Source organism: Coregonus clupeaformis, chromosome 28 (assembly GCF_020615455.1).
Source record: "Coregonus clupeaformis isolate EN_2021a chromosome 28, ASM2061545v1, whole genome shotgun sequence".
NCBI classification, from domain to species: Eukaryota; Metazoa; Chordata; class Actinopteri; order Salmoniformes; family Salmonidae; genus Coregonus; species Coregonus clupeaformis.
Window position 1 is genome coordinate 35,518,954 of NC_059219.1, and position 27,989 is coordinate 35,546,942.

Sequence of the window (27,989 nt, forward strand, 5' to 3'; positions counted from 1 at the left end):
AGGTCAGGTCCAAATTTGCCTTGTGACCGTGATAAAATACTGAGCTTGAATCATGACCTGGTGTGCTACTTTCACTTCAAGAAAACAACAGCACAAGAATCCATGCAAACTCATATGGTCCATTTTTCATTAAATCTTTATTATAAAAATAGAAAACACAGAAATTAAGTCAAACATTTCTGTAACCCCTACAAGGAAACGTTCACTCACCCCCCTTTTTAGGAATCAGTGTATACACACAAACATGGTACACAGCCTTTTGCCAGCTTCCTTTTTAATGCACTCTGGATCGACTTGACCAAGTGTTTCTGTGTTAAGCAGACAGTATATTTACACAAACATGAACCACAAAAAAATACAGATACAGAGATGCCAAGGCCGAAGAGAGAGAACCTTGCAAAACCAGGTGAGGGAGATTTGGTAGAGGGAAACAGTGTTGCTGATGTGGAACGTTCAGGCTTTAGTGATATCTCTGTGGCGTAGTGGTCCTCTCAGACTACTGAGGAGCTACTGAGGATCTGCCTCTGGATTGTGTTTCAAGATCAGCCAAGGCCTGGAGGAGGTGTCAACAGAAGCTCAGCAGTGGGGAAACATGATGAGACTGATGTACCTCCTCTACCTCCTCTCCTTTTGAAATGGTCGCAAATGTCGAATTCGGCATTGTTTTGATGTTTTATAATTTTCTGTTCTACATTGTTGAATGATATAAAGAACGCTGACATGTTTGTTATTTCTATAAATATAGTGTCTGAAATAATTGCATTTCATGTAAGAAGTGCCTTGTGGAGGAGGCAAGATTTTAGATTTCAATGGAGTTCCTCACATTATAATAGATTACATGAATAACAAATTGACTAAATAACTATATTTTTGTGGATTTCCTTCTAAAACTGTCACGTCAAGGCTGTTACTTTATTCTGTTCAACACCAACTTGGCATGGCCTTTTCTGAACATAATGGAAAAGTGGGCAGAGCTGAGAGACTGGACAAAGACTTCTCACTCCTGCTGAGGCATCTCTGTTTCTAACGGAATGGACTGAAGATACTGAACGGGAAAACTCAACAAAAGTAGAAGAGTTTAGTGACAATAGTGTTATTTTCATCAGTTTAATCTGAAATAGTTAAATACTTAGAAAAGTGTAATGTACATTTATGAAAACACTTTTTTGTCTGAAACCTCTGCTTTAAACTTTGATGCAGTGAAAAAAGTTCCATCCCTCGTGAGAACCATAAGGGAAACTGTGATTGGGCACTGCTGAAGGCGGATCTAACACAGAACTAACATTTAAATCCGTGCTTTACAAACACAATTTGGGATTCTGGTCCTTCATGACAGCCAAACAGGATAGTGATGGTAATATAGTTTTGGCCAGATACATAGATATATATTTGGCTAATGTAGTAGGATAGTTTTTGTTTGTAGTATTTGCATGGATATTGTTTGATTCGACAAACATGGATAAATACATCTACTACAGAGGTTTCAGTCGAGTCAACTGTTCATTGTTTTGTAGCTTATATCATATACAGCAAAAAAAATTAAATAAAAACTTGCATCCATTTCTCTGCAAAAGATTAAGAATTCCCCGTGCTTGAGCTGTAAGGGTCATTCTTAGTCGTGGTCACGGAGAAGAAAGTATAGCTATACTCAATCAATTCATTGTCCGATATTAGCAATGCATTCATATAGTGTGATCTGCTAAATGACTAAAATGTAAATGTTATTTAATACAACCAAGAATGAACTTTACAGTGTAAGCAGTCAGGGAGGCAAAGATTGCATCATTCATATAAATAGACATGTTGACAGTATAAACTGTGAACATATACATATACACTTTCATGTGATTCAAAATCATTGTTAAATACCAATAAAATACCTTTGTGTGACTGGAGCAAGAGGTATTGCTTTTCAGAGGTCATACCTCGTGTTGGCATTGCCCTTGTACTGGTGACAATGTGTCTGGTTACTGTGCATAACTTGTGTTGAGGATAACATTATGCTGCAGGAGCTTTGTTGATACTGTCTGCACCCCACACTTAAAATTAGGATAATTTTCAACCATTATGTATTGCTTGAAACTGCAGTTCTGAAATGCCATCACACCCATATAAGCCTTATGATAGTTTGAAAAAGGTCTCGCTTTTTAAAGGGCCATTGTTATCGCATTCTGAAGAAAGTTGACTCTGGTCTAATTTCTGCTCATTGATAGGAAATGTAGGAAAAGGAAGGTGGGAGAAACTGAAATGTACAGCATGAAACAAAAAAGGTATTGTTTACATTAGAAGTGCTACTTCTATGAGACAGGCACTGATTATTTTAGTTATTGTATATTTCGTCAGAGGGAGTGGGAGTGGTCGCTTGGGGCCGGTACTGTACGTTTTTAAGAGTTCTGTAATACTCTATGGTTGACGAGGGGCTTGGTGGAGTTTGGGAAAGGTGTAGAAGAGTGAGAGGACGAGGAGAAGAAACTCAAGAAAGTTGCGATGGTTTGGGGGTTGGTTGTGATTTACGCTCAGGGGTCGGTGGAGTTGATGGTGGTTTTGTCACGGCCGGCCATCCCCCGGTACCAGCTGCAGTAGCCCTCTTTCTGCTGGATACAGGCGTAGTGCCGTGACTGGTAGCCGGGGTAGCCGAAGTGGGACAGCATGTCCGTCCACAGGCACTCGTTCTTTGAGGTCACAAAGCAGGGCAGGTAGTGGCAGGGCTTAATCTACAGAGAGAAGAAGCGAAACTACAGATGTAGCCGTAAAGCAGGAAAATAAAATTGAATAATGCTACAGCATACTGGTGAAGGCTCACTGTGTGTTTACAGTTCAATTGTATCCATTTTAAGTAACAAGAATTCTGATTTAGGATATGTGACAGATATACGAATGTCATTTTCTGTGAATTGTTTTTGAATATTGACCAATTCAAAGCACAGTGAGTCTACAATCAGCAGTAAATGAACAAGGCCAAGACAGAATTAGCATTTCAGGACAGGCTGAAGCAATGCATAATCTTGTACAAAATACTTAATTTGCGGTGAATAAGATGTTGAATAGGAGAAAAGGGAAGTGATTTAAGTCTAAATCCCTCCAGATAATTGGGTTGAATCAGCAAAGGGTGAGTGAGGTCAAGTTCTTTTTGTAGTTTATGTAATTCATTACATTTACAATTTAGAAACTCGTTAATGCATTTTATACAGGATGAATGAATGGATGGTTTCAATTCAAATGTACTTTCCTGTAGATAAGCCAGTGGAGTTCAAAGATTAATCTAATTGCTAGCCTCTGAAATGAAAGTCCACTACCTAGTTTGTAGTTTTCCCATAGGGAATGGAGGAGAAAACCAAAGGCACAGAAATCTGTATTGAACTGCAATGCCATCAACATCCTTTAAACTTCTAATTGTCTTCTCACATACAGAGCCTTTGGAAAGTATTCTGACCCCTCAACTTTTTCCACATTTTGTTATGTTACAGCCTTATTCTAAAATGGATTAAATAAATATAATCCTCATCAATCTACACACAATACCCCATAAGGCCAAATTTAGCAATCGGGGGAGAAGGGCATTGGTCAGGGAGGTGACCAAGGACCCGATGGTCATTCTGACAGAGCTCCAGAGTTCCTCTGTGGAGATGGGAGAACCTTCCAGAAGGACAGCCGTCTCTGCAGCATTCCACCAAACAGACCTTTATGGTAGAGTGGCCAGATTGAAGCCACTCCTCAGTAAAAGGCACACGACAGCCAGCTTGGAGTTTAACAAAAGGCACCTAAAGGACTCAGACCATGAGAAACAAGATTCTCTGGTCTGATGAAACCAAGATTTAACTCTTTGGCCTGAATGCCAAGCGTCACGTCTGGAGGAAACCTGGCACAATCCCTACGGTGAACCATGGTGTTGGCAGTATCATGCTGTTGGGATGTTTTTCAGCGGCAGGGACTGGGAGACTAGTCAGGATCGAGGGAAAGATGAACAGTGCAAAGTACAGCGAGATCCTTGATGAAAACCTGCTCAGGACCTCAGACTGGGGCGAAGCACACAGCCAAGACCCTAAGCACACAGCCTAGACAACGTAGGAGTGGCTTCGGGACATGTCTCTGAATGTACTTGAGTGGCTCAGCCAAAGTCCGGACTTGAACACGATCGAACATCTCTGGAGAGACCTGAAAATAGCTGTGCAGCGACGCTCCCCATCCAACCTGACAGAGCTTGAGAGGATCTGCAGAGAAGAATGGGAGAAACTCCCCAAATACATTTGTGCCAAGCTTGTAGCGTCATACCGAAGAAGACTCGAGGCTGTAATCGCTGCCAAAGGTGCTTCAACAAAGTACTTAGTAAAGGGTCGAAATACTTATGTAAATGTGATATTTCAGTTTTTAATACATTTGCAAAAATGTCTAAAAACCTGTGTTTTCTGTGTCATTATGGGGTATTGTGTGTAGATTGATGAGGGGAAAAAAACAATGTAATCAATTTTCGAATAAGGCTGTAACGTAACAAAATGTGGAAAAAGTAAAGGGGTCTGAATACTTTCCGAATGCACTTGCCAAATGTCTTTTTAAAGGTGAGAAATTAGAAACTGAGAAACTAACTGACACATACTATGTGTGTTTTAGAGAAATCCAAAGAGGTGTTTCAGTAAAAGGAATCAACAGTAATAATAATAATAATAATATGCCATTTAGCAGACGCTTTTATCCAAAGCGACTTACAGTCATGCGTGCATACATTTTTGTGTATGGGTGGTCCCGGGGATCGAACCCACTACCTTTGCGTTACAAGCGCCGTGCTCTACCAGCTGAGCTACAGAGGACCACGCAGAATATGGGTGAAGCTGAACGCATTCTTTATGGTCCATATGGTGCAAGCATTTTCAATTAAGTGTAACTTGTTCTGGTGTTCATGGTGCTATGTTATGGACAGTTAGCTTTTTAATAATTTACTGATGCCAATGGTTTTTTATACACTGCAGTGGATTATTTTCACAAGCTTCCTGCATTCCTTAGCTTTATATCATTTTTTGTTGAAGAATGCGAAGGATGACAAACTGTGGTTTTAATGATTTGGCTGAAGCGTCGGTGAAGTGTGACGTTCGCACTCTAAGAAATCTCTAGGAGGTTCTTGCACTTGATATAAAACCACAGAGATGGCTGTGTGCACTGCCTCTGTTGACTTGTCTTCTCAGACAGTAAGCATGCTGCTTCATAGGGGTTCACACAACGAGGTGTTGTGTAGCAGCAGGCTATTGCTAGAACACATTTGTGTGTGTGATTTTATTTTTTTCAGATTAAAGCATACATTTGAGCTGAAATGGGCAATAAACTAAAAGAAAAAGGCTACTACCATGGCGAGTTCTGTCCAAGTTAGTTTTTCATTCCTGATGCTGACTTGCCATGTTTGGTCACAGTCATACATTCACCTCCACTGTTTCGCGTTGGCCTCTAAGACTCACTGTACGCCTAACGTGTCTGAACATTACAACCCTATAAGCAGTTTGGGTGCGAGCAGTTTGAAAGGCGTTGGCCAGCATTTGGACTGCGTAGCTACTCCTGTCTCCTGTCTGGCAATGCACTTATTGCTGTTGACGGTGCCGGTGATGGGCAGAACAGATGGTGTGTCTGGAGCCATGCAGTACAGTAGGATATTTATGGGACTGGAGCTTCACGGGAGCAGGTCCTGTATAAAGGGGGTCCGACCGAGCGCGGAATTCAGCGTTTGGAATAACAGGGAAAGTGATTCCAGTGTAGTTAAATTATTTAATTACTCCCAAAGATCATTATAAATCTCTATTTTCTCTCCCCCCTCATCTTTCCCTCTGTCTCTTCAGTTAAATTCATGGCTGTATATTATCCGTTATGATGCCTAAATGGAAAGGGGACACTTATATATTCCTGACAGCTAAAACTGTACATTTATATTATTCAGCCACTATCAGGAATTTAAAAGTATGTCCCTACAATCATAAAAGTTACAATTACATAATCAAAATGATTTGGTATATATTTTGATAGTCATTCTTGTATTGTGCTACACTTAAGAATAGAGGAAAAAGTTTTAAATGGTCTGGCAATGATTTCATAATTGGTTGCAGTTCATCAGCATAATCTATTTGACCCAATATATGCAAGGCCACTAAAGTCATTATGGTCATAAAATGAACACATTATCACCCCTATTCTACAGGCAATATCCGATATCTAATAACATATGGAGATTATGAAGTGCCTTGTGTCTTTGAAGAGGAGCAACCCCTTTTCTGTGGTAAAAAGTATTCTAGATAGAGGAGCAGAGAGATGGGAGATACTCAGAGCAGGATGGTATGCTTTGCAGTAAGCAGGGTGTTCTGGTTCTGCCTGCCTCTGCCCTTCTCTTTGCCTCTGCCCCGGCCCCTGCCCCTCTTTCTGGCTCCTACTCCTCCATCTTGGCTCTGCTGCTGTTGGGTTGCTTTAGCTTCCTTATCCATATCCACTTTATCCATATTCTCCCCGGGAGCGCAGTTGTTGCCACTCACCCTGCAGTTGCAGCCCAGCTGGTAGCGGTGGTTGATGCCCTTCTTCTGGGCCAGCGAGAGGCGCTCCCATGGCTGGTTGAAATTGCAGAGCCCGGTGTAGACCTTGCCGTCGAACACACGGCCTGAGGGGGGAGAGAGGGTTGGTTACAGATCAGCTTTTGTTATGCATTACATCATTGGTGAATTATTTCATGACTTACAAAACATTCATTACATTATTGTTTGTTTCCCCAGTGTCAGATGTCCAAAGAGTCAGATGTCATCCCTAGCATATTTGTGGCTAATTGTATAATTGCCATACCTCGCCTAGCATAAATACAACAGTGAAGCAAGCGGTCCAAAGCTTTTTTAACTATGGTAAGACAATCTTGTACAGCAAGGTCCCATATTAAACCAACACCCCTATTTCAGAATTTCCAAAAGGTTGTCTAACTTCTATTTTTAGGTTGTTCACAGCTTACCACCGATGTCAGGATGACAACCTCTGCTGCAAACAGGTTCACCCTACACTGTAGCCCACCAGCTAGCACTCAAATAACATGGTTGTTTGTAACAGTGCTACACTGTCCTGTCGTCATCACACACTGAGCTGAAAGCTCACAAACACACAACTCTTAGACTGACTTCCATATGGATTATTGGCGTCTCTGGCAAAGTTATTAGACAATGGTGAGAGCGGCATTAGCCTGTTCCCAAATTGTAGTTGATATAGTAGTTGGTAAGACAGCACAGGCAGATCTGGGACCAGGCTAGTGGTACCCCTCTTCATAGCTAATCAGGCGGCCATGCACTCACTCTGATCAAAGCCCAACCCGTGGAGCTGATCTATCAGGCCTTGGCGTATTTAACATGCCTGTAATTGAGTCCTGATACAGTATGGCCCAGGGACCCAAGACCCAATTATAGACTCACTCCCCAAACCAGAGCAAGAGCTGCTGCCTGGCCTGGATGACTGTGATGTCATCATCACCCAGCCACAATAAACACACACTTGTGTTGCCGGGGTGATTTCCTTCTTCATGTTTCATTGGCTTCGTTGGGCATGTTTACAGGTTTGGGATTTAGTGATGGGAACATACAACACACAGCTAAACAGTATGACGGCCTTATGTCTCACTAAACTGCTCTCCGACTTAGCAACTCATTGGCTCAGAGACAGTTTCTATCTACAAGCCATCGGACTGCCGAACACTTGAATTGGGCTGACCACTTGCACTGACTCTCTGCACCTTAGCACACACACACACACACCCACACTGACATACACTCATCCACACACACACACACACACACACACACACAGGTATACATTCATACTACACACACATCACAAATATGTGTGTGTAGCATGCAAGGAAGCATTTCGTTGGACGGTGTATACCATGTGTATCCTGTACATACGACTAATAAATAGAAGTTGAACTTGCCTACCTGCACTGGAAACGCCAGAACTTCTTGCTAGAACTGTTAATTATAAGAGACGAGGAGGGAAACGTTTTCTGCTTTTTACGCCTCAAAGGAGAAGGAAATGCTTAAAAAAAGAAGTGCCCCCCTGCCTCTCTTTCGTCTCTCACAGACGGGAGGTTATAAATAGTGGGAACGTTTGTGTCACAGAGCAGTCAAGAAGTCTTCAGGGAGGAGGGAAGGGGAGGAGGGGGTTGCATTTAAACAAAACAAAAACTTGGGCTGCCGTTAGCAACGCTGCCATTGTGGTGGGAAGTGCTGCAGAGGGGGAGTTAGGGAAACAGGCCTGGGAGAACAAGCTGGAGTCAACGCCACTGATGTGCTTGCTTGCCTCGCTAATTTGTTTTTGGTCATGTGCTTCTGAGGCAGCTCCTGAGGCTGTTTTTATTGCTTATTAATAGCTCTGAAGGGAAAGACATATTGTTTCTGGCACCACCATGACAACTGTGCAGCCCGCCAAGTACATTAGATGGCCGCATTTCAGATCAGTGGTACTGTATGGTAGAATAGTGACTCACCTGTGATCAGGTACTGGTACTTGTTGATGTCGAACTTGACTCCACACAAACTCTCAGAGGCATCTGTGTAGATGTGCTGAACGTGCTGCATTTTGTTGAATCCTTTGTACATCTGCAAAACAGACCACGATAAACAGTGTGTTAAACCGATTATAACCTGGAATGAAGATCACACACCTCTGACACTTGTTCTTGCTTTTGACACTTGACGCAACTGGAATTATTGAGTTGTTCTCGAAGTTGTCAGGAATCCACAACAATAAACAAACACAGTATAATGAGATGATATCGCTTCCAAGAATTCAGTGTAGTAGAGGAAGAGGCCACTGATGCTATCATTAACCACATGAAAACTAACATAATTACAGGACATAATAAAGACGTGACTTTGGGGTTGAACCGTGGGTTCGCAGATTGAGTTCAGGTGCGCGGTACACAAACGCTGCCGGACAAAGTAAATGTTTGCCCTGGGATTTGTTGTTTATTCCGTTGTGATTTATTTGTCTAGGAACAATAGGAAATCCCTGTTTAGACGCGGCTATTCTTGGAAATAACAGGACAAACTTATGAAAGAGGCGAGCCACTGGGACCTAAAACGGGGGATTTTTGGAAAATGTTTCTAGGGGGTTTTCCAGAGTGGGGTTATGCTCTTCAAGGTATGGGCCAGATTACGTAAGACCCGGGCTGAATGATGCGATGATGGCTTACCTTCATCTGTTTGACCGTGTAGCGCATGGTTCCAAAAGGCCCATCCTTCAGTAACTTCTTGCCCACCACTTTGGCACGGATCACTGTAGACAGAAGACACAAGCACAGAATTAATCAATTATGCAATGGACAAAGATTGTAGAGCCTCTAGCTGCCAAATCCAGCATATTGGATGATTCCAAATTTAGGTCACATCAGAGCAAGTCATGTCCCCTTCTCCGTCCCTGACGTCTGGAGCCAGGCTGACGTGTTTGTGTGAGCATCAAAAGAGAAGCCTAAATAGTAGGTCCAATATATGTTCAACATCCCAACACGTCACCCTAACAGATGCTTTAGCTAGAAGTATGGTGATATCAACTCCTGATTAGGACTCTAGAATGCATTGGGCTGCGCATTGCTTTTCCAAAGGATCATTAAAAACCCAGCACCTAGAGGAGAGACCCAGGGAAGATTTTGTAAGGGTTTGGCTCCGTTTATAATCTATTTATTCGTTTTTCTGGGTTGATTCTGCTTGCCAAACAAGTCCAATGGAAGACTAGGAGCTAGCATTTGAATTTGAATCAGAGGCCAAAGCAGTTCTTCAGGACAGTAAAAATGAGGCCACAGCTTTTTTACTACCTCGCTCCAGCCTTAACCCTGTATCGTAAAACCATGTGTCTCCACTGTTTAAACAACCTCCTTTCTTTAAATTCAGCACAGGGTGAAAAAAGATATCAGTGCTGCTCACCCTCATGTAAACAGCGGCTAGGTGAAACAGTTCAGCTGTGGAATCGCCTTGTTTGCTTTCACTCCTTTTAAAGTAAGTGTGGGGGATCGGCTTATGAGCGAAGCCTCATTTAGGCCAGTGAATAGGGTCCTCCCAAGAGTACCTGTATCAGAGCTCTGGGCCCCCCCCGGGGGAGAAGGGGTAGTCAACATGCAGGCGCAGTCGATTCGAGTCACGTTCACCTGCTCCTCGCAGCCTGACGGCCATAGACATAACTAACGGTGGGGATGTTTGTCTTTCCTCTCCGGAATTTCCTTCCCACATTCCTTTGCGGCTCACATTCTCGAAAAAAGGGAAGCGCGTCTCACTCCTCTAGACAGAGTGAAGAAGGGATGTACTGTAACATCTCCTCTTATAGCGTCATAGTCTGTATTTAAGTCCCAGACACACAGAAATGGGCAGCAAAGGGAGTCTAAAGGAAAAGGTCATCCTGTTGGCTTATGAATAAAAAAAGACTCCTAGAAGATGCCGGTGAGGTGACACCTTCAATGGAGCTCACATTTTCACCTTCCAGTTTAGAATGACATGACTCTAATAGAGCATCTGCCATCCAATTGATAGCTGTTAGAGAATCACACATCCATCTATAAGGCAAAGATTATTTTAAACCTATTCAGGTGATATATTCTCCTTGCGTTCTTGGTGACCTTTTTGAGCCAATGTACCCAAGGACATCTGCTCTATTAATCTGTCAATTCGCATATTATGAGCCTCAAAGCATTGTTACCTAACCAGTCTCTGCTATGCAGAATCAAATGAATGCTACTTTCACTGATGTAATTGTATGGAGCATAGGCACTATTACTGTGGAATGTGAAGATATGAAACATATGATACTCTGATCCCTCCTTATGTAATGTGATGCACTGATATGATGCACTGATCCCTCATAATGCACTGATCCCTCAAACTATTTTCAGAAGCCAGTAGCCCAAAACCTGCCTTCCCTTTAAAACCTAAACTCCATTGCAAAGACAGCTTTCCCCACCCAAAATGATAAGACTCCAATTCCAAATAGCTTTGCATTGAACCTTCAAATGTTATTAGGCGTAGGAGTCATAGGTCATATCGCTGAACAAGAGCGCAACAGTAACACCAAATGCCCTTTGAGGCGGGATACGCTCGCCACTGGGCGGTCAGCCACTAATTGGGTGGTGCCGATGTCATTGCCTGGCGGAATGTGTGAAAGGCCGCAGCTGCTGGTGAGACAGAGGATTTGTGTTATTCCCTACAGCGACCCTTTGACATCCCAGGGAAGGGCCCTAAGTAGAACTCAGAATGATAGCTATATTTACCACTGACCACAGTTCTCTTTCAATATGCCTCTTCAGGCTATGTCTGGGCCCCCGCGTCAGAAATGACCAAATTGTGAGTGTTTATGTAACCCAATTCTAAGCCCAAGCACTGCATAAGATATCCACCTGACCAGTACCGGTTAGTTTAGCTGTAATCGGCACCGCAGCTAGAATCTCTCGGAGTTAGAGCCCCCTGCTCTCTCTCTCTCTCTCTCTCTCAACACATAAGTAGCAATTACAGGCGAATTCTCCTCTTTCTGCCACATACATATTCATGTTTTGCAGTGGATTTGACATACATTCCCAGTGGAAAGTAGGTGGATTAACTGGGGTATGACAGAGAAAGTAATTGAATTCATTTAGCACAGTATCTCTTCCCCTGAAGCATGGGATTACTAAAATATGTATTCAAATGCTAGTCGCAACACAAGTGAGAATGTAATTAAATCAAGCATTTTAAGCCTCCTTCTGCTTTACATTTTGCCTGTGAATCTTGAGGCACCTCAGGCTAAATTGTGATTACAGCAAACCGAGTGCATGATTAGGGGAAAGTCACCATGGCAAGTTTGAAATAGACGGTCATATGAAGAAGGGAAGGATAGGGGAAAAGTAATGTGGTGGTGTATAACCAGCGTTGTAAACTATATGTGTGTATGATGGTAAGAGAGGGAGAGCGAGACTGATTCTGAACATGATCTGAGGTTAGTGGAAAACGATGCCACTTAGTATGACACACTCACTGGGTACTCCACTAAAAAAAGAAACTACTCTCTCTGTAAGTACTCTTCCTCTTTTCGAGGTGCCAGAGCTGACCTCACCTGTAGTGGGATTACACTTGACCTGAATTACACTCACTGGTTCGCCGAAGAAATCGAAGCAATTTAGCCAACATGGGATGTGTAGTTCTGATTTGATTATTTTGTCATTTAGCAGACGCTCTTATCCAGAGCGACTTACAGGAGCAATTAGGGTTAAGTGCCTTGCTCAAGGGCACATCGACAGATTTTTCACCTAGTCGGCTCGGGGATTAGAACCAGCGACCTTTCGGTTACTGGCACAACGCTCTTACCCACTAAGCTACCTGCCGCCCTAAGTAATGCACTATATAGGGAAGAGGGTACTATTTCAGGACTACACTGGTGGTTTAAAGTTGCGTGGTCTGGAGAAAATGGATGGCTTAGACACTCGATGTGCCTGTCTCACAGGGTGTACATGTCAAACATGCAGGGAATCTTGCCCCTTTTGACCTATTTTAACAGGAAGAAACGCTGGCCTTATGGAATGAAGCTGCTTTGATTGCACCGAGCTGATCCCAGATGACATAAAGTTCCTCATAATAGGGGCCCATCTCCCTTTGCCAGTTGGGAAGAGGATTGGGAAGCATAGTAGAGAATAGGATTGAGTTTTGCATTATTGCAACCTATAGTAACTTAGAGAAACATGTAGTTTTGAGCTATTGCTAACTAAGGTTCTTATCCCAGGCAAAGCCACACTTACCCACAGCAGTAATCTTCTATACTGAATCGGTGCATGGTACAAGAATGTGAAGGTCTGCTCCTGACACCTCAGCTCCTTGGGAACGAGGGCCTTGGCCTTGAAGGGATATTAAACTCCAGGGCCAAAGTGTAGCTAGGGCCGACCGAAACGCTAATCTGCTGCATGAAAAGCTTTAGAAAAACAGCCTTCCCCTCTCTTCCAATGTGAATGGGCTGTTTCAGTCACCAAGTAAATTGCAGCCCAGTAGGTCTGCTGTGCACAAAAACCTCTCTCTCTCTCTCTCTCTCAGTTCAATTTAAGGGCTTTATTGGCATGGGAAACATATGTTTACATTGCCAAAGCAAGTGAAATAGATAATAAACAAAAGTGAAATAAACAATAAAAAAATGAACTCACAAAAGTTCCAAAATAATAAAGACATGTCAAATGTAATGTTATGTTCAAATAGTTAAAGTACAAAAGGGAAAATAAATAAACATAAATATGGGTTGTATTTACAATGGTGTTTGTTCTTCACTGGTTGCCCTTTTCTTGTGGCAACAGGTCACAAATCTTGCTGCTGTGATGGCACACTGTGGTATTTCACCCAATAGATATGGAAGTTTATCAAAATTGGGTTTGTTTTCTAAGTTATTTGTGGGTCTGTGTAATCTGAGGAAAATCTCTCTCTCTCTCGTAGCCTACGTATGCAGCAATAAAAAAATGACAGGAAATGGCTATCCGACTGTTGTCTAGAAATGCAAGGAAGGGTTCATTGAGAGAACGTACACTACCGTTCAAAAGTTTGAGGTCACTTAGAAATGTCCTCGTTTTCGAAAGAAAAACAAACAAAAATGTCCATTAAAATAACATCAAATTGATCAGAAATACAGTGTAGACATTGTAAATGTTGTAAATGGCTATTGTAGCTGGAAACGGCAGATTTTTAATGGGATATCTACATATGCGTACAGAGGCCCATTATCAGCACACATCAGTTCTGTGTTCCAATGGCACGTTGTGTTTGCTAATCCAAGTTTATCATTTTAAAAGGCTAATTGATCATTAGAAAACCCTTTTGCAATTATGTTAGCACAGCTGAAAACTGTTGTGCTGATTAACAAAGCAATAAAACTGTCCTTCTTGAGACTAGTGGAGTATCTGGAGCATCAGCAATTGTGGGTTCGATTACAGGCTAGTATATATCAGCCGACCTAGTTGAACTCCTTACGCTGCCAGCCGAATGCTATATCATAGCCAGCCGCTGCACTGTTTGCTGATTGCAAAGTTACCCTCAGGTTATTTGGAGTTGGTATTTAACATGTTTTTTCCTCTTTGTTGTATTTTTTTTATATGTACCCTCATTTCCTCAATTCAAAATGTCTGTCTGATTAATCTATTAGAGCGGGTGCTGCTGGTGATTATGGAACAGGGCCTATGAAACAACAGGAGCAGGCTTTGAACTCGTCTCTGGCTCTTAAATTGGGATGATTCATGTTCTACCGTGTCGCCTTTGAAGTTGACAATGGAAATTAGCCTCTCTCCTCACTCAGCGTTACATCTGAGGGGAGCTTAAGGTCACCATTTGCATTTTAATCCACATATAGATATTCACACTGTGTGTAAACCATAGCCGTTTGACAGTAGTCCTCAAATAAGAGTCAGCCCTAGGGTTCAATGTAATGTTCATTTTGGCAGCTATTTTAGATTTAGTTTTAGTCCTTAAAATACACTTTAGCCTTAGTCACATTTTTGTCATTTCATCCTTCGTTAGTTTTAGTTATTATCAGTCGACTAAAACTCTGGACAATTTTAGTCTAGTTTTAGTCAAAGCCCTTTTAGTCACATAATAGTGCATTTGTTATTAAATAATGAATATTTAAGCTACCTTCCATCATGTGCATATTCAGATATCCTTGTCCAACTAGGCCTACTATTCCCTTGTATACAACATTGGCAACATTGATATTGTGGAGGATTGTATCCAATGCCAGCCATAATTATAGCCTATAAAGCCTTGGCTTCAGGTTAAACAATTTACAGCTCTGATTTTCTCCCCATCACAACTGTCAAGGGGCTAAATAACAGTGGTTTCCTTGATAAGGGGAGAATTTGAGCTTTACAAAAATGCCAAAAGTATTACTGTACTCCTAATATTCAACAAATAGCATTTGTTTTTACCATAGGAAAAAAGCAACCGCAACTCACAGACCACGGCGCGAGAGCGGCAACACAGATGAATGAATAACAGCGCACATGGGAAAATAGAGCTTCTGATGTGATAGCCTATATGAAAGTAAGAGAGCGAGAGTAAACATTGAGTATGTGTACATGCACACTAATAATTCGATATTAAACTGATTATAGCAGAAGGCTGAGTATGGCATTAGTCATGTAAACAATCTTTCGAATTATTAGGACATGTAAACAGCTTAATTGGCGTTCCAGTGGTGTATTTGATCTGCGCATGTGCCAGCACCAGGTAGCGCAAGCTTCCCTCTTATGCACGAGTGAAGTGAGTTTGGAAAATCGTATAAATAGTTTTCACGTACAAACTTTATATGTCTGAACTCCGAATCAAATAGTCTTCTCAAAAATAACATGGTCACTGTGGTAGAACGTTTATTTTGATTGCCTATTTTCTGCATTTATCGAAAGTTCCATCAGTAGCCTGATTTCAGATGTGTCCATGTAAACTGGATTATTAGGGGAAATGGTTCTTCTTGCAAAGCATGTAAACATTTTAAACTAACTATTATATTAACCTGACTATCCACAATAATCGCATTATTGTGTTCATGTAACCATGCTCAGTGTTTCTAGTGGAGGTTAGTTACAAGTCAAGTGTCCTGGCTTCGCATCAGTTCAAAAGATTGATGAGTGACTGAAGTGATCGCCTGGAGCTGTGTGGGAGAACTCAATCAGACCGTGCAACTGAAAGATGTCAATTCTGCCAATGAAAGAATTGCATTAAATATTCTGCATGCATGCTTAGGATTGGACAAAACAGATGAAAATGAGCTTCACGTCAAATTAAATGTCCATTAGTCTCACGGGGGAAGTCTTGTCATATTTCTGTCAACTAAAATGAAAAGTAATTTGTAATAGTTCGTTTTTTTTCCCCAGGGCATCTCGTCTCATTATCGCCATAGTTTTAGTCAGGAAAAATAGGTTGTTGACAAGTATTTTTCGTCATAGTTATTGTTGAGGAAATAAATAGACTTCTTTGAAAGTACTGTTCAAATGAAATGGGGAAAGAAAGATGGGGATAAAGTCTTTCATAGTGAATATTTCGTAAGGTATAGATCTGCATACATTAAGTTTTAGGGGTATCTTGACACTGTAAGGTTTATCAAAGGTGACATTTTCTTTAAACATTCATCAAATGCCATTGAAGTGATGCATTGCAAGGCCATGTAAAGCTTTTGGACCTGCGTTTCGTCCCAGAAAATGGACTTGCGCTGTTTTGACTAGACTGCAGCACATGTTTGTTTGAACATGCCCTGGGGACACACATCAGAATATCCATCATAACTCTAGGTGTTGCCAGGAGATAAGTGTTATCCTCTACCGTCCAAATACATCATGTTCATGCCAAACTCCATTTACAGTTGGCTTACAACACGAGCTATTGGAATTTAACATGTGAAATCTTGCCAAAAAAATGTCATAAGTTGCATAATAGATATGCAATAAAGTCATCCTAAGTTTGCATGTTCATGATAACTGCACTAGAGCCCTATCATAACAGAAGTCCAACACTATCTTCATCCACTGTCTCTAACTGAAAGCAATAGCCTTCATTATTGCTCAATGAGCAGAAAATGCATATATGGTCAAATTAATTGGAGAAAAGTGTGCATATTACTCCAATATAATTTTCTCAAGCTTTGTCCATGGCCAATTGTTCCACTGGGAAAAATAACTCTACAGTTGTGTCATCTACATGATGAAATGTGATCCTGGCGTTGGCATTATGGCATGTTTACAGTGTTTTTGTTTTATCAGGACTACAGTGGCACTGTCCCTTGCAGTGGGAGGGAAGAGGCATTCCTAGTTCCGTATACGCTACAGGCATTCGTGGCGCACTTCTGGCTGAGCCAAGACCTTGGAAATTGAATTTTGTGGAGCTCACAAGTGCTAACTTGCAGCCAGTGAAGCCAGCCCTAGATTCTGGCCCACTAGGCTCCACTCCTTGCCAATGGGATGAGCCAATTTAGGAGACATGAAAGGCAGGGTGCCACCTGACTGCTTGCGACACTAACATTTGTACATCTTCAACACAATGGAACCAGGTCACCAACTAGCATAAGCATTGCCCCAATAATTATAGTTAAATAACATGCAATGCTCATCAATGCTGTTAGAAGCTGAGGAAATGTGTGCATAAATAAATGTTTGACATGAATGGTCAACCTGCCACTTCCGTGAGAGAGTGTTATTTTTAAACAGTTGCCATATGTTGAAAAGTCAACATCGCTTTCTCTCCTCTGACCTCGTCAGGCTTCAGTCATAGTTCACTGGCTGGACTTGGGATCACTGCAGAAAAAACATGACATCTTAGTTGTGTCCTCAGCAAGAGCCCGCCCATGGGGCGGAACAGCTCTGCTGTCCTCTTCTCCTCCTCTCCGGGGCATTGGACCACTCTATGCTACCCTAATGGATGTTTGATGGCTGTGTCTGACAAAGCTATCTGTGTGTGTGTGTGTGTGTGTGTGTGTGTGTGTGTGTGTGTGTGTGTGTGTGTGTGTGTGTGTGTGTGTGTGTGTGTGTGTAGGGATGACTGGTCGAACACACACACACACTGCCTGCTGCCAGCAGTTCCGTTCCACAATACAAAAGAGCTGCACACAGTTCTCCTAATACTGTATATCCCAGTGGACTCCTCTCTCTTTCACTCTACCTTGTCCCTCCTGCTTTAGACCCCCCAACACTTATTAATGCTCAGGCTTATCAAATAATCCCTTACTCCTTTTCAGGAATGAGTCTCCTGCAGCAACAGCGGAGAGCCAGGACCCACCTGGTCTTAACAAGTGTTATCCAATAACACTGCTCAGGTTGGACTGGCATTCCTTGATAAGAACAGCTGAGTTCATGTTATTCTGGCATAGTCTGTGAAAGCACGACCCAGTGGCCAAGGAAATCTCAGCTACAAGTGGGTCCGAGGATCAGCTCCACAAGAAAATATATCTGGAATCAACACAGAAAATACCAGTGCACTTAAGTCAATAACCAAGGCTTTATTATACCAATGCTGACTCCATATCTCTATATCAAATGCCTGAATGGAATGAATCAGCCCCCTATTGGAAAGTAAACGTGCTTTCGTAGAAGAGCACAAACACTTGAAGGGCAATGCTATACCAATAGGACTGTAGAATTCACAAATTGATTGCAAGAGCACTTGCTTAACATTCCTAGCCAAGTCCTGGCTCTTACATGTTATGGGAAGCCAGACAGAACAGAAGAGCAACCAAGAGCACAAGATCCAAGAACAGTAGCTAGTCTCCACTCCAAATCTGCCATTGGTAACCTCCATACATGGGTGCAATATTCAGTCAGCAGTAAAACCCTTGGCTGGCTACTGTCTGCCTGTTCTGTTCTGGTTTATTGCTCAGCAAGTGGTCATTTAGCTCTGAAAAACATAATGATCAGTGGAACCTGTTTCCATGGATACCGTTCCCATTAACTCTTCCCTTTCATCAGAGCAAGGAGAAATAAAGTAAAGCTTCCTCTCTCTTGACTCACTAATTTGAGAGATGACGCATTTATTTAGACTACACAGAAAGCGTGCTGTTGTAGTAAACCGTTAGTCTACGAGCCATCTGATACTCAGTCTGTTTTAAATGGGCTTTTAGGTGATGGTTACATGTTAAGCATAACTTTGTTTGGCAGAGATTTACCCATTACACATAGGTCCCAGACTGAAAGTTGCATCGCTTTATACTAACAACAGTTTCTTATTCTATTCTATTCCATGTATGCAGAATATCACAATACCACTGTAAAAAGACATTTCAATGTGGCCACAAACCATGCGACTTACCAATGTCAGAGTTGCAGTACGCATCTTGCGGGTGCGACAGAGCACAAGAGCAAGCCTCTGTGAGTTCATGAATCTGAAGGCTGCTGAAAACGAACAGCAAGCTGAGCAGTTGGTGACAGAGGGACTGCATTTTGTAGTGCGTAAAATCTTCCTTGTCTGTTTACTTTACAACAAAAAGTTATGTCGCCGAATAGTTATTCAAAGTCTGTCCCGAGTTGAGCTCTTGTCTGCTTCAGTGCATATGTCCAACTCTACTCTCCGGTCAGGGTATTGCCTGTCAATGCGCCTCAGAGCGCGAGTCACAAATTACATATAGTGCGCGAGACGCTGGAACGCCACCCACTTCGCCAGATTTCGCGGCATGACAGCCAATCACTACTCGAGCCGTCGATGATGTCATTAAGAATAACAGATGCATGACATATTGGAATTGATTTTACATTGCCTTTCTCTTTTTATTCAAAATATTATTTCCCCCCCTTTCACTTTTGTCAGCCCTAAAACATTCCAGTCTGAGTCAAAACCGCTGGAAATTGCTAATTGAATGGAAAACCATATGAGCCTGATGTAATGTTTCATACATACAAGGAGCATTGATTTATTATAGTTCATGGGAAACTTGGCACTTAATTGTTGTTAGTCGTTATTACCATGTTTTGTTTATAAACATTTTAGTCATTTAGCAGACGCTCTTTAGCGACTTACAGTTAGTTAGTGCATACATTCTTTTTTTTTCATACCCCCTGTGGGAATCGAACCCACAACCCTGGCGTTGCAAACGCCATGCTCTATCAACTGAGCTACATCCATGCCGGCCATTCCCTCCCCTACCCTGGACGACGCTGGGCCAATTGCGCGCCGCCCCATGGGTCTTCCGGTCGCGGCCGGCTGGATTCGAACTAGGATCTCTAGTGGCACAGCTAGCACTGCGATGCAGTGCCTTAGACCACTGAGCCACTCAGGTTTATTTTAACAGTGAAACAGCAACATGTACAAATTAGGTTTCCTTTGGGTGTATCAGAAAGACATGGTTTTGTGTTTTTTCTAGGCTCACCACTAAATGTCAATTTATGTTCCGTGAACTTCTGTAGCATTTTCTGGTCAGTGATCAAGGCTAAATTCCAGGCAGTAATGGACCTTTTCATTTAGTCAAAAAAAACTTGGCCTCTACACTGTTTTGCACCTGTTGTATTAAACAGTGTATGCTTATGAATACACCTCTAATGTGAGAACTACAGAACCCTTTTATACCTTTGAAAATACATTCCAAATGACCTCTGAGTATTGGCATTAGTCTCACAACCAGCCTCATTTTCAAAAGCTTCTCATGCTGAAGTTGAGCGAGAGAGAGAACAGTGTTTCTCAAGTGACAATGTGAGTGATGGTAAAATCCTTAACGCTGGCTACAATCTCTAGAATTAGACAAATTAAGTTGAATCCGTTTTTTCTCCCCTCTGTGTTTTTATGTACACTACCAGTCAAAAGTTTGGACACACCTACTCATTCAAGGGTTTTTCTTTATTTTTACAATTTTTTACATTGTAGAATAATAGTGAAGACATCAACACTATGAAATAACACATATGGAATCATGTAGTAACCAAAAAAGTGTTACATTTAAGTCATTTAGCAGACGCTCTTATCCAGAGCGACTTACAGGAGCAATTAGGGTTAAGTGCCTTGCTCAAGGGCACATCGACAGATTTTTTACCTAGTCGGCTCGGGGATTAGAACCAGCGACCTTTTGGTTACTGGCACAACGCTATTAACCACTAACGCTCTTAACCACTGCCGCCAAACAAATAAAAATATATTTTATATTTGAGATTCTTCAAATAGCCACCCTTACCTTGATGACAGCTTTGCACACTCTTGGCATTCTCTCAACCAGCTTCATGAGGTAGTCACCTGGAATGCATTTCAATTAACAGATGTGCCTTCTTAAAAGTTAATTTGTGGAATTTATTTCCTTCTTAATGCATTTGTGCCAATCAGTTGTGTTGTGACAAGGTAGGGGGGTATACAGAAGATAGCCCTATTTGGTAAAAGACCAAGTCCATATTATGTCAAGAACAGAGAAACGACAGTCCATCATTACTTTAAGACATGAAGGTCAGTCAATACGGAAAATGTCAAGAACTTTGAAAGTTTCTTCAAGTGCAGTCTTAAAAACCATCAAGCGCTATGATGAAACTGGCTCTCATGAGGACCGCCACAGGAATGTAAGACCCAGAGTTACCTCTGCTGCAGGGGATAAGTTAATTAGAGTTACCAGCCTCAGAAATTGCAGTCCAAATAAAGGCTTCACAGAGTTCAAGTAACAGACACATTTCAACATCAACTGTTCAGAGGAAACTGTATAAATCAGACCTTCATGGTCGAATTGCTGCAAATAAACTACTACTAAAGGACACCAATAAGAAGAAGAGGCTTGCTTGGGCCAAGAAACACAAGCAATGGACATTAGACCGGTGGAAATATGTCCTTTGGTCTGGAGTCCAAATTGGAGATTTTTGGTTCCAACCGCCGTGTAAAGACGCGGTGTGGATGAACGGATGATCTCCACATGTGTATTTCCCACCGTAAAGCATGGAGGAGGAGGTGTTATGGTGTGGTGGTGCTTTGCTGGTGACACTGTCTGTGATTTATTTAGAATTCAAGGAAAAGCAGCCAACAAGTGCTCAGCATATGTGGGAACTCCTTCAAGACTGTTGGAAAAGCATTCCAGGTGAAGCTGGTTGAGAGAATGCCAAGAGTGTGCAAAGCTGTCATCAAGGCAAAGGCTGGCTATTTAAAGAATCTCAAATATAAAATATACTTTGATTTGTTTAAAACTGTCTTGGTTACTACATGATTCCATATGTGTTATTTCATAGTTTTGATGTCTTCACTATTATTCTACAATGTAGAAAATGAGTAGGTGTGTCCAAACCTTTGACTGGTACTGTAAGTGTTCAGAAACCTGAGTGGAGATATCACTGTGTGTGGAGGCTGATCTGTGGAAGGGATAGGGAGCCACATTAGGGGTTAGGGTTGAGAGTTATATAACAAAGCCAGAGTAATCCCAGGCTAATGAACTATGACCCTTTAGCCCCTCTCATTAACACCTTTTTAGAACGCTCCCCATTAACCTCAATAGGAACAGGCCCAGCAGGCAAGGCTGGTGGAAATGACGTCATTACAATCAGTTAACAACCCAGAGTTAGCTGTGACGTTTATAATTGTCTTTTAACTGAGCTTCTCAGCTGGATCAGGGTGGTGTCCAACATTTCCGTCTGATGTCCCTGAGGATTCCTCTAACAAATACTCCAATAACCAGATTACATCTTTGTTTCTTTAAGTCACCATGGCCTCGATTTAAGCCACATAACCTCTGTCAATGTAATGTTTTATAGTTATTATCTAACATTTCTGAAGTCACTTTATATAAAAAGAGTGTGACAAAAGAGAATGGCATGGGGAGGGAGGCGCAGCCTTGGATGCTCTCTGTGATATCCCTCATGACGTTTCCGTATTACCCAATCTGTCCTTTACACAAAAAACGCCATAGGACCTTCTGGAAATGTTGTTGTCCTAAGTAGGCCAACATACTGTAAGCATAATGCAGGCACAAAGTGAATAATTTCATCTCTATAAAAATGTATATAAAAAGTGCCTATTTAGTGCGAGCTGCCCAGCCAGCCTTCAGGGAGCCTGGGAAGGCATTGTGCGCTGAGAGGTGTTTGAAGGCTCTGTGTGGTTCTGTAATGACAAAAGGGAGCAGGCGGTGACTCAGAGGAAATACCTTTCATGCGACTGACAAGCCGTTAAATAGACACCGGAAGAGGCGAAAGTTGAAAAGATAGCAGCGCTGAGAGAGGGTCTCCGGGGTATCTCATCCAAACGTGCATGACTCACTGGGGTTCCTGCCTGTTGGTCCTCCTACGCTACTCCCTCTCCCACATGCCATAGTGCTTAAGGGAGACATGGCCCCCTTTTTGCTTTACTGCTGTTTATTTTAAAGAAAACATGTAAAATACTACGGTTAATGAGATTAGCAATGCACATACTGTATGGTAGTAAAACCAATCAAGGTTGACAAGGCTCAAGTTTACACTACATTCCATCCCCCTAACCAAACAAAATGGCCTGAGTGAATTCACTTAGGCTAACTCACCCACACATACAGTGGCTTTAGACATTGGTAAACATTTCCCCTGCGTGCCAAACAGGCCTGTGAGACTAATAGAGGGTAAGTGAGAGATTATTTAATTGAAACTTCCTGGACGTTTGGTCCTGCAGACACCCCATTCAGTCAACTGGTGTTGGACTTCATTTGTGAGTGAAGATAATAGGTGTTGGGCATCAATCTTTAATCTTGGCACCCAGAACCAAATGTCACGCTGGCAGGCTACTTGATATGCCATTAGAGACTACATCATCTTAAATGATGTAGTCGTTGTCCGTTTTTCGCAGTATAAAAGGAAGCCACTTCTTGTGTGATAAAGTCAAGCATTATATCTCTGATCTGTCAGCACAGTGTCATACCCATTGTTTAGATGATTGTGAAGCTGCTCTAGGATCTACTTCCTATCCTCTAGGAGGTCAACTAGGAAACCTGGAAGCATTATCGTGACCCGGAAACGTTTTCATCTCCATATTTATCAGCAGCTCATTCATCTACACCGCTATTTAAAACATTTAATCTTCAATGCAAGATGTCACAGACAGCTCCTTAGCTTTTGATGGTGATGCACATTCTATCTTTATGGTGAAACCACTGTCAGTTCACTGTTCCCATTAACTAACAGTGAGATTATGGCTATCAGTTCACGTTCAATGGAGACCTCTGACTACTAGGAAAGGGAAACACGTCCCTGACCCTGACCTGTGCTCTCCATCTCACTCACAATGGTACTCCTGCTCCCAGCAGTTAAAGTATGATGAACTGTCAGTGACAGGAGGGGAGGCAGCCTCGGCCAAAGTCGTGACAGCCTGGGATGTTAGAAATTTATTTAGGTGTACCATTCCAATGATCTATGTGCTGTCAAGCTAGAAGGTAAACCTGGTAACCGTACACTGTTTTATGAGTTACTGGAATCGCTGTCATTGGGTGTTTATATTGTTTCCTAGCCTTCTCATCCTTGCAACAGGCAAAGTGTCAATATTGGACTAAGATTGAATCCTACTACAGTTGCTCTGATGCTCGGATGTGGCAGGACTTGCAAACTACAAAGGGAAACCCAGCCGCAAGCTGCCCAGTGACGCGAGCCTACCAGACGAGCTAAATGCCTTTTATGCTTGCTTCTAGGCAAGAAACATTGAAGCATGCTTGAGAGCACCAGCTGTTCTGGACGACTGTGTGATCACGCTCTCCATAGCCGATGTGAGCAATACCTTTAAACAGGTCAACATTCACAAGGCCGCGGGGCCAGATGGATTACCAGGGCGTGTACTCGGAGCATGCGCGGACCAACTGGCAAGTGTTACTGACTGAGTCTGTAATACCAACATGTTTCAAGCAGACCACCATAGTCCCTGTGCCCAAGAATGCGAAGTTATCCTGCCTAAATGACTACCACCTCGTAGCACTCACGTCGGTAGCCATGAAGTGCTTTGAAAGGCTGGCCATGGCTCACATCAACACCATCATCCCGGAAACCCTAGACCCACTCCAATTCGCATACCTCCCCAACAGATCCACAGATGACGCAATCTCAATCGCACTCCACACTGCCAAAAGGAAAACCTATGTGAGAATGCTGTTCATTGACTACAGCTCAGCGTTCAACACCATAGTGCCCACAAAGCTCATCACTAAGCTGAGGACCCTGGGACTAAACACCTCCCTCTGCAACTGGATCCTGGACTTCCTGACGGGCCGCCCCCAGGTGGTAAGGGTAGGCAACAACACATCTGCCACGCTGATCCTCAACACTGGGGCCCCTCAGGGTTGCATGTTTAGTCCCCTCTTGTATTCCCTGTTCACCCACGACTGCGTGGCCAAGCACGACTCCAACACCATCATTAAGTTTGCTGATGACACACTGCTGCTTCTCGCTGTTTATTATCTATGCATAGCCACTTTACCCCAACCTACATGGACAAACTACCTCGACTAACCTGTACCCCCGCACATTGACTCGGTACCGGTACCCCCTGTATATAGCCTTGTTATTGTTGTGTAATTTTATTGTAACTTTTTATTTTTTACTTTAGTTTATTTAGTAAATATTTTCTTAACTCTATTTCTTGAACTGCATTGTTGGTTAAGGGCTTGTTGGTAAGCATTTCACAGTAAGGTCTACACCTGTTGTATTCGGCGCATATGACAAATAACATTTTATTTTATTTTAATCAGAGAGGTGCGGGGGGCTGCCTCAATCGACGGCCACGTCATCAGCGCCCGGGGAGCAGTTGGGGGTTAACTGCCTTGCTCAAGGGCAAAACAGCAGATATTTCCACCTTCCCGGCATGGGGATTCGAACCAGCGACCTTTCAGTTACTGGCTCAACGCTCTGAATCGCTAGGCTACCTGCTAGCTCCAACCAGTGTGTTATTGTACTGTAATGCACTGTGGTCCTATGCTTTCATTGGCATCTAGTTCTAGTAGGATTCCACTCGCAGTTTTAAATAGGCCAGTACGTGTGTTTCCTCTTGCTTAACCAGCAGCCCTTCCCAGAAACAGTTGAGGAAGGGAAGGTGAGTGGGAGGAGGAGGGGGCTTAGCTAATCAGTGAAGGATGGTGGATGGAGTGGAGACCAGTGATTCATGGGTATGGAGGTTGGAGGGCCGTGGGCTCACCGGATGTAGACGTCACACTGCGTGGAGACAACCATATGTCACTGAGGGAATTGTGGGAACCTAAATATAGACATGATTTCACAGGAATACCCCTATTAGTTGTTTTCCCTAGACCCATACCATAGCATGTGGACACAATGATATCATATGACTTAATGGTATTAATATCTGCCCACTACTATAAATACATTGAATGTGTTCACTACATAATGTTGCATAGATATAGGATATTGTAGCTCTATGTATTGCATTTACAAAGATCCATGGCTTACAGTAGGGAAAAAAGTATTTAGTTAGCCACCAATTGTGCATGTTCTCCCACTTAAAAAGATGATAGAGGCCTGTAATTTTCATCATAGGTACACGTCAACTATGACAGACAAAATGAGAAAAAAATAATCAGAAAATCACATTGTAGGATTTTTTATGAATTTATTTGCAAATTATGGTGGAAAATAAATATTTGGTCAATAACAAAAGTTTCTCAATACTTTGTTATATACCCTTTGTTGGCAATGACACAGGTCAAATGTTTTCTGTAAGTCTTCACAAGGTTTTCACACACTGTTGCTGGTATTTTGGCCCATTCCTCCATGCAGATCTCCTCTAGAGGAGTGATGTTTTGGGGCTGACGCTGGGCAACACGGACTTTCAACTCCCTCCAAAGATTTTCTATGGGGTTGAGATCTGGAGACTGGCTAGGCCACTCCAGGACCTTGAAATGCTTCTTACGAAGCCACTCCTTCGTTGCCCGGGCGGTGTGTTTGGGATCATTGTCATGCTGAAAGACCCAGCCACGTTTCATCTTCAATGCCCTTGCTGATGGAAGGAGGTTTTCACTCAAAATCTCACGATACATGGCCCCATTCATTCTTTCCTTTACACGGATCAGTCGTCCTGGTCCCTTTGCAGAAAAAACAGCCCCAAAGCATGATGTTTCCACCCCCATGCTTCACAGTAGGTATGGTGTTCTTTGGATGCAACTCAGCATTCTTTGTCCTCCAAACACGACTGAGTTGAGTTTTGACCAAAAAGTTCTATTTTGGTTTCATCTGACCATATGACATTCTCCCAATCCTCTTCTGGATCATCCAAATGCACTCTAGCAAACTTCAGACGGGCCTGGACATGTACTGGCTTAAGCAGGGGGACACGTCTGGCACTGCAGGATTTGAGTCCCTGGCGGCGTAGTGTGTTACTGATGGTAGGCTTTGTTACTTTGGTCCCAGCTCTCTGCAGGTCATTCACTAGGTCCCCCCGTGTGGTTCTGGGGTTTTTGCTCACCGTTCTTGTGATCATTTTGACCCCACGGGGTGAGATCTTGCGTGGAGCCCCAGATCGAGGGAGATTATCAGTGTTCTTGTATGTCTTCCATTTCCTAATAATTGCTCCCACAGTTGATTTCTTCAAACCAAGCTGCTTACCTATTGCAGATTCAGTCTTCCCAGCCTGGTGCAGGTCTACAATTTTGTTTCTGGTGTCCTTTGACAGCTCTTTGGTCTTGGCCATAGTGGAGTGTGACTGTTTGAGGTTGTGGACAGGTGTCTTTTATACTGATAGCAAGTTCAAACAGGTGCCATTAATACAGGTAACGAGTGGAGGACAGAGGAGCCTCTTAAAGAAGAAGTTACAGGTCCGTGAGAGCCAGAAATCTTGCTTGTTTGTAGGTGACCAAATACTTATTTTCTACCATAATTTGCAAATAAATTCATTAAAAATCCTACAATGTGATTTTCTGGATTTTTTTTCTCATTTTGTCTGTCATAGTTGACGTGTACCTATGATGAAAATTACAGGCCTCTCTCATCTTTTTAAGTGGGAGAACTTGCACAATTGGTGGCTGACTAAATACTTTTTTTCCCCACTGTACATGCAGCAACCCTAATACATGGACTTCATTTTTATGGTAGCGATTGAACCATTGTCAATGGTGATCTAAGAGGGTGTGGTGCTTACTGTGGCCTGTGAGTATTGTCCTTTATCCATCAGCATGCTGTCATTGTTCTTGGCTCATCCTCTGCTCCCCCTCTGGTAGTGGCGAACCAGGCCAGACCATGGTCGATGGGATGTGTGGACTAGGTGGACCACGAGTGACCGTGGTTGACCGCGGTGTTACCGGAAAACTGCTGTGTGAGGTACCGCAGCTCATCCCAAGTCCAGATTTACTTCTGCCTGGAATCTCCCCACAGCACCACAGGAGAACCTGCACAAACATTTATCCCCAGCATCATGGGAACATTGTGCTGTTTCACAATAATGTTTCTAACTGTCCTCAAATTGATAATGATGTTTGGGCAACTGAGGATGACTAGGCCTTTTTAGAGAAAGAATGTGTTTCTGATGTCATAGTCCTTTAGAGAGTTTCGATAAATGTTTAGTCTCACCATTACAATGGAACAGTGTTTTTGTCCTTCAACTGGTCATAAAGTG

The 27,989-nt window shown here is 42.6% G+C and overlaps 2 protein-coding genes across 6 annotated transcripts in view; one reads left to right on the forward strand and one right to left on the reverse strand.

Annotated features, from left to right (window-relative positions):
* The window catches only part of LOC121543698 (synapsin-3-like), a 169,504-nt gene that overhangs the window by 89,737 nt on the left and 51,778 nt on the right, over positions 1-27,989 (forward strand). The gene's annotated exons all lie outside the window — the stretch shown is intronic.
* Positions 119-19,067, reverse strand: LOC121543699 (metalloproteinase inhibitor 3). 2 transcript variants are annotated; one of them, XM_041853837.2, is made up of 5 exons: positions 18,777-19,067; positions 9,194-9,276; positions 8,486-8,597; positions 6,504-6,625; positions 119-2,714 (listed from the first exon to the last, which is right to left on the reverse strand). In XM_041853837.2, the coding sequence occupies exons 1-5, from the start codon at positions 18,904-18,906 to the stop codon at positions 2,517-2,519; spliced, it is 645 nt and encodes a 214-aa protein (XP_041709771.1). In that variant the 5' UTR covers positions 18,907-19,067; the 3' UTR covers positions 119-2,516. The 2 variants fall into 2 exon arrangements, with proteins under 2 accessions (XP_041709771.1, XP_041709770.1); XM_041853836.2 differs by lacking the exon at positions 119-2,714 and having other exon boundaries at positions 4,743-6,625.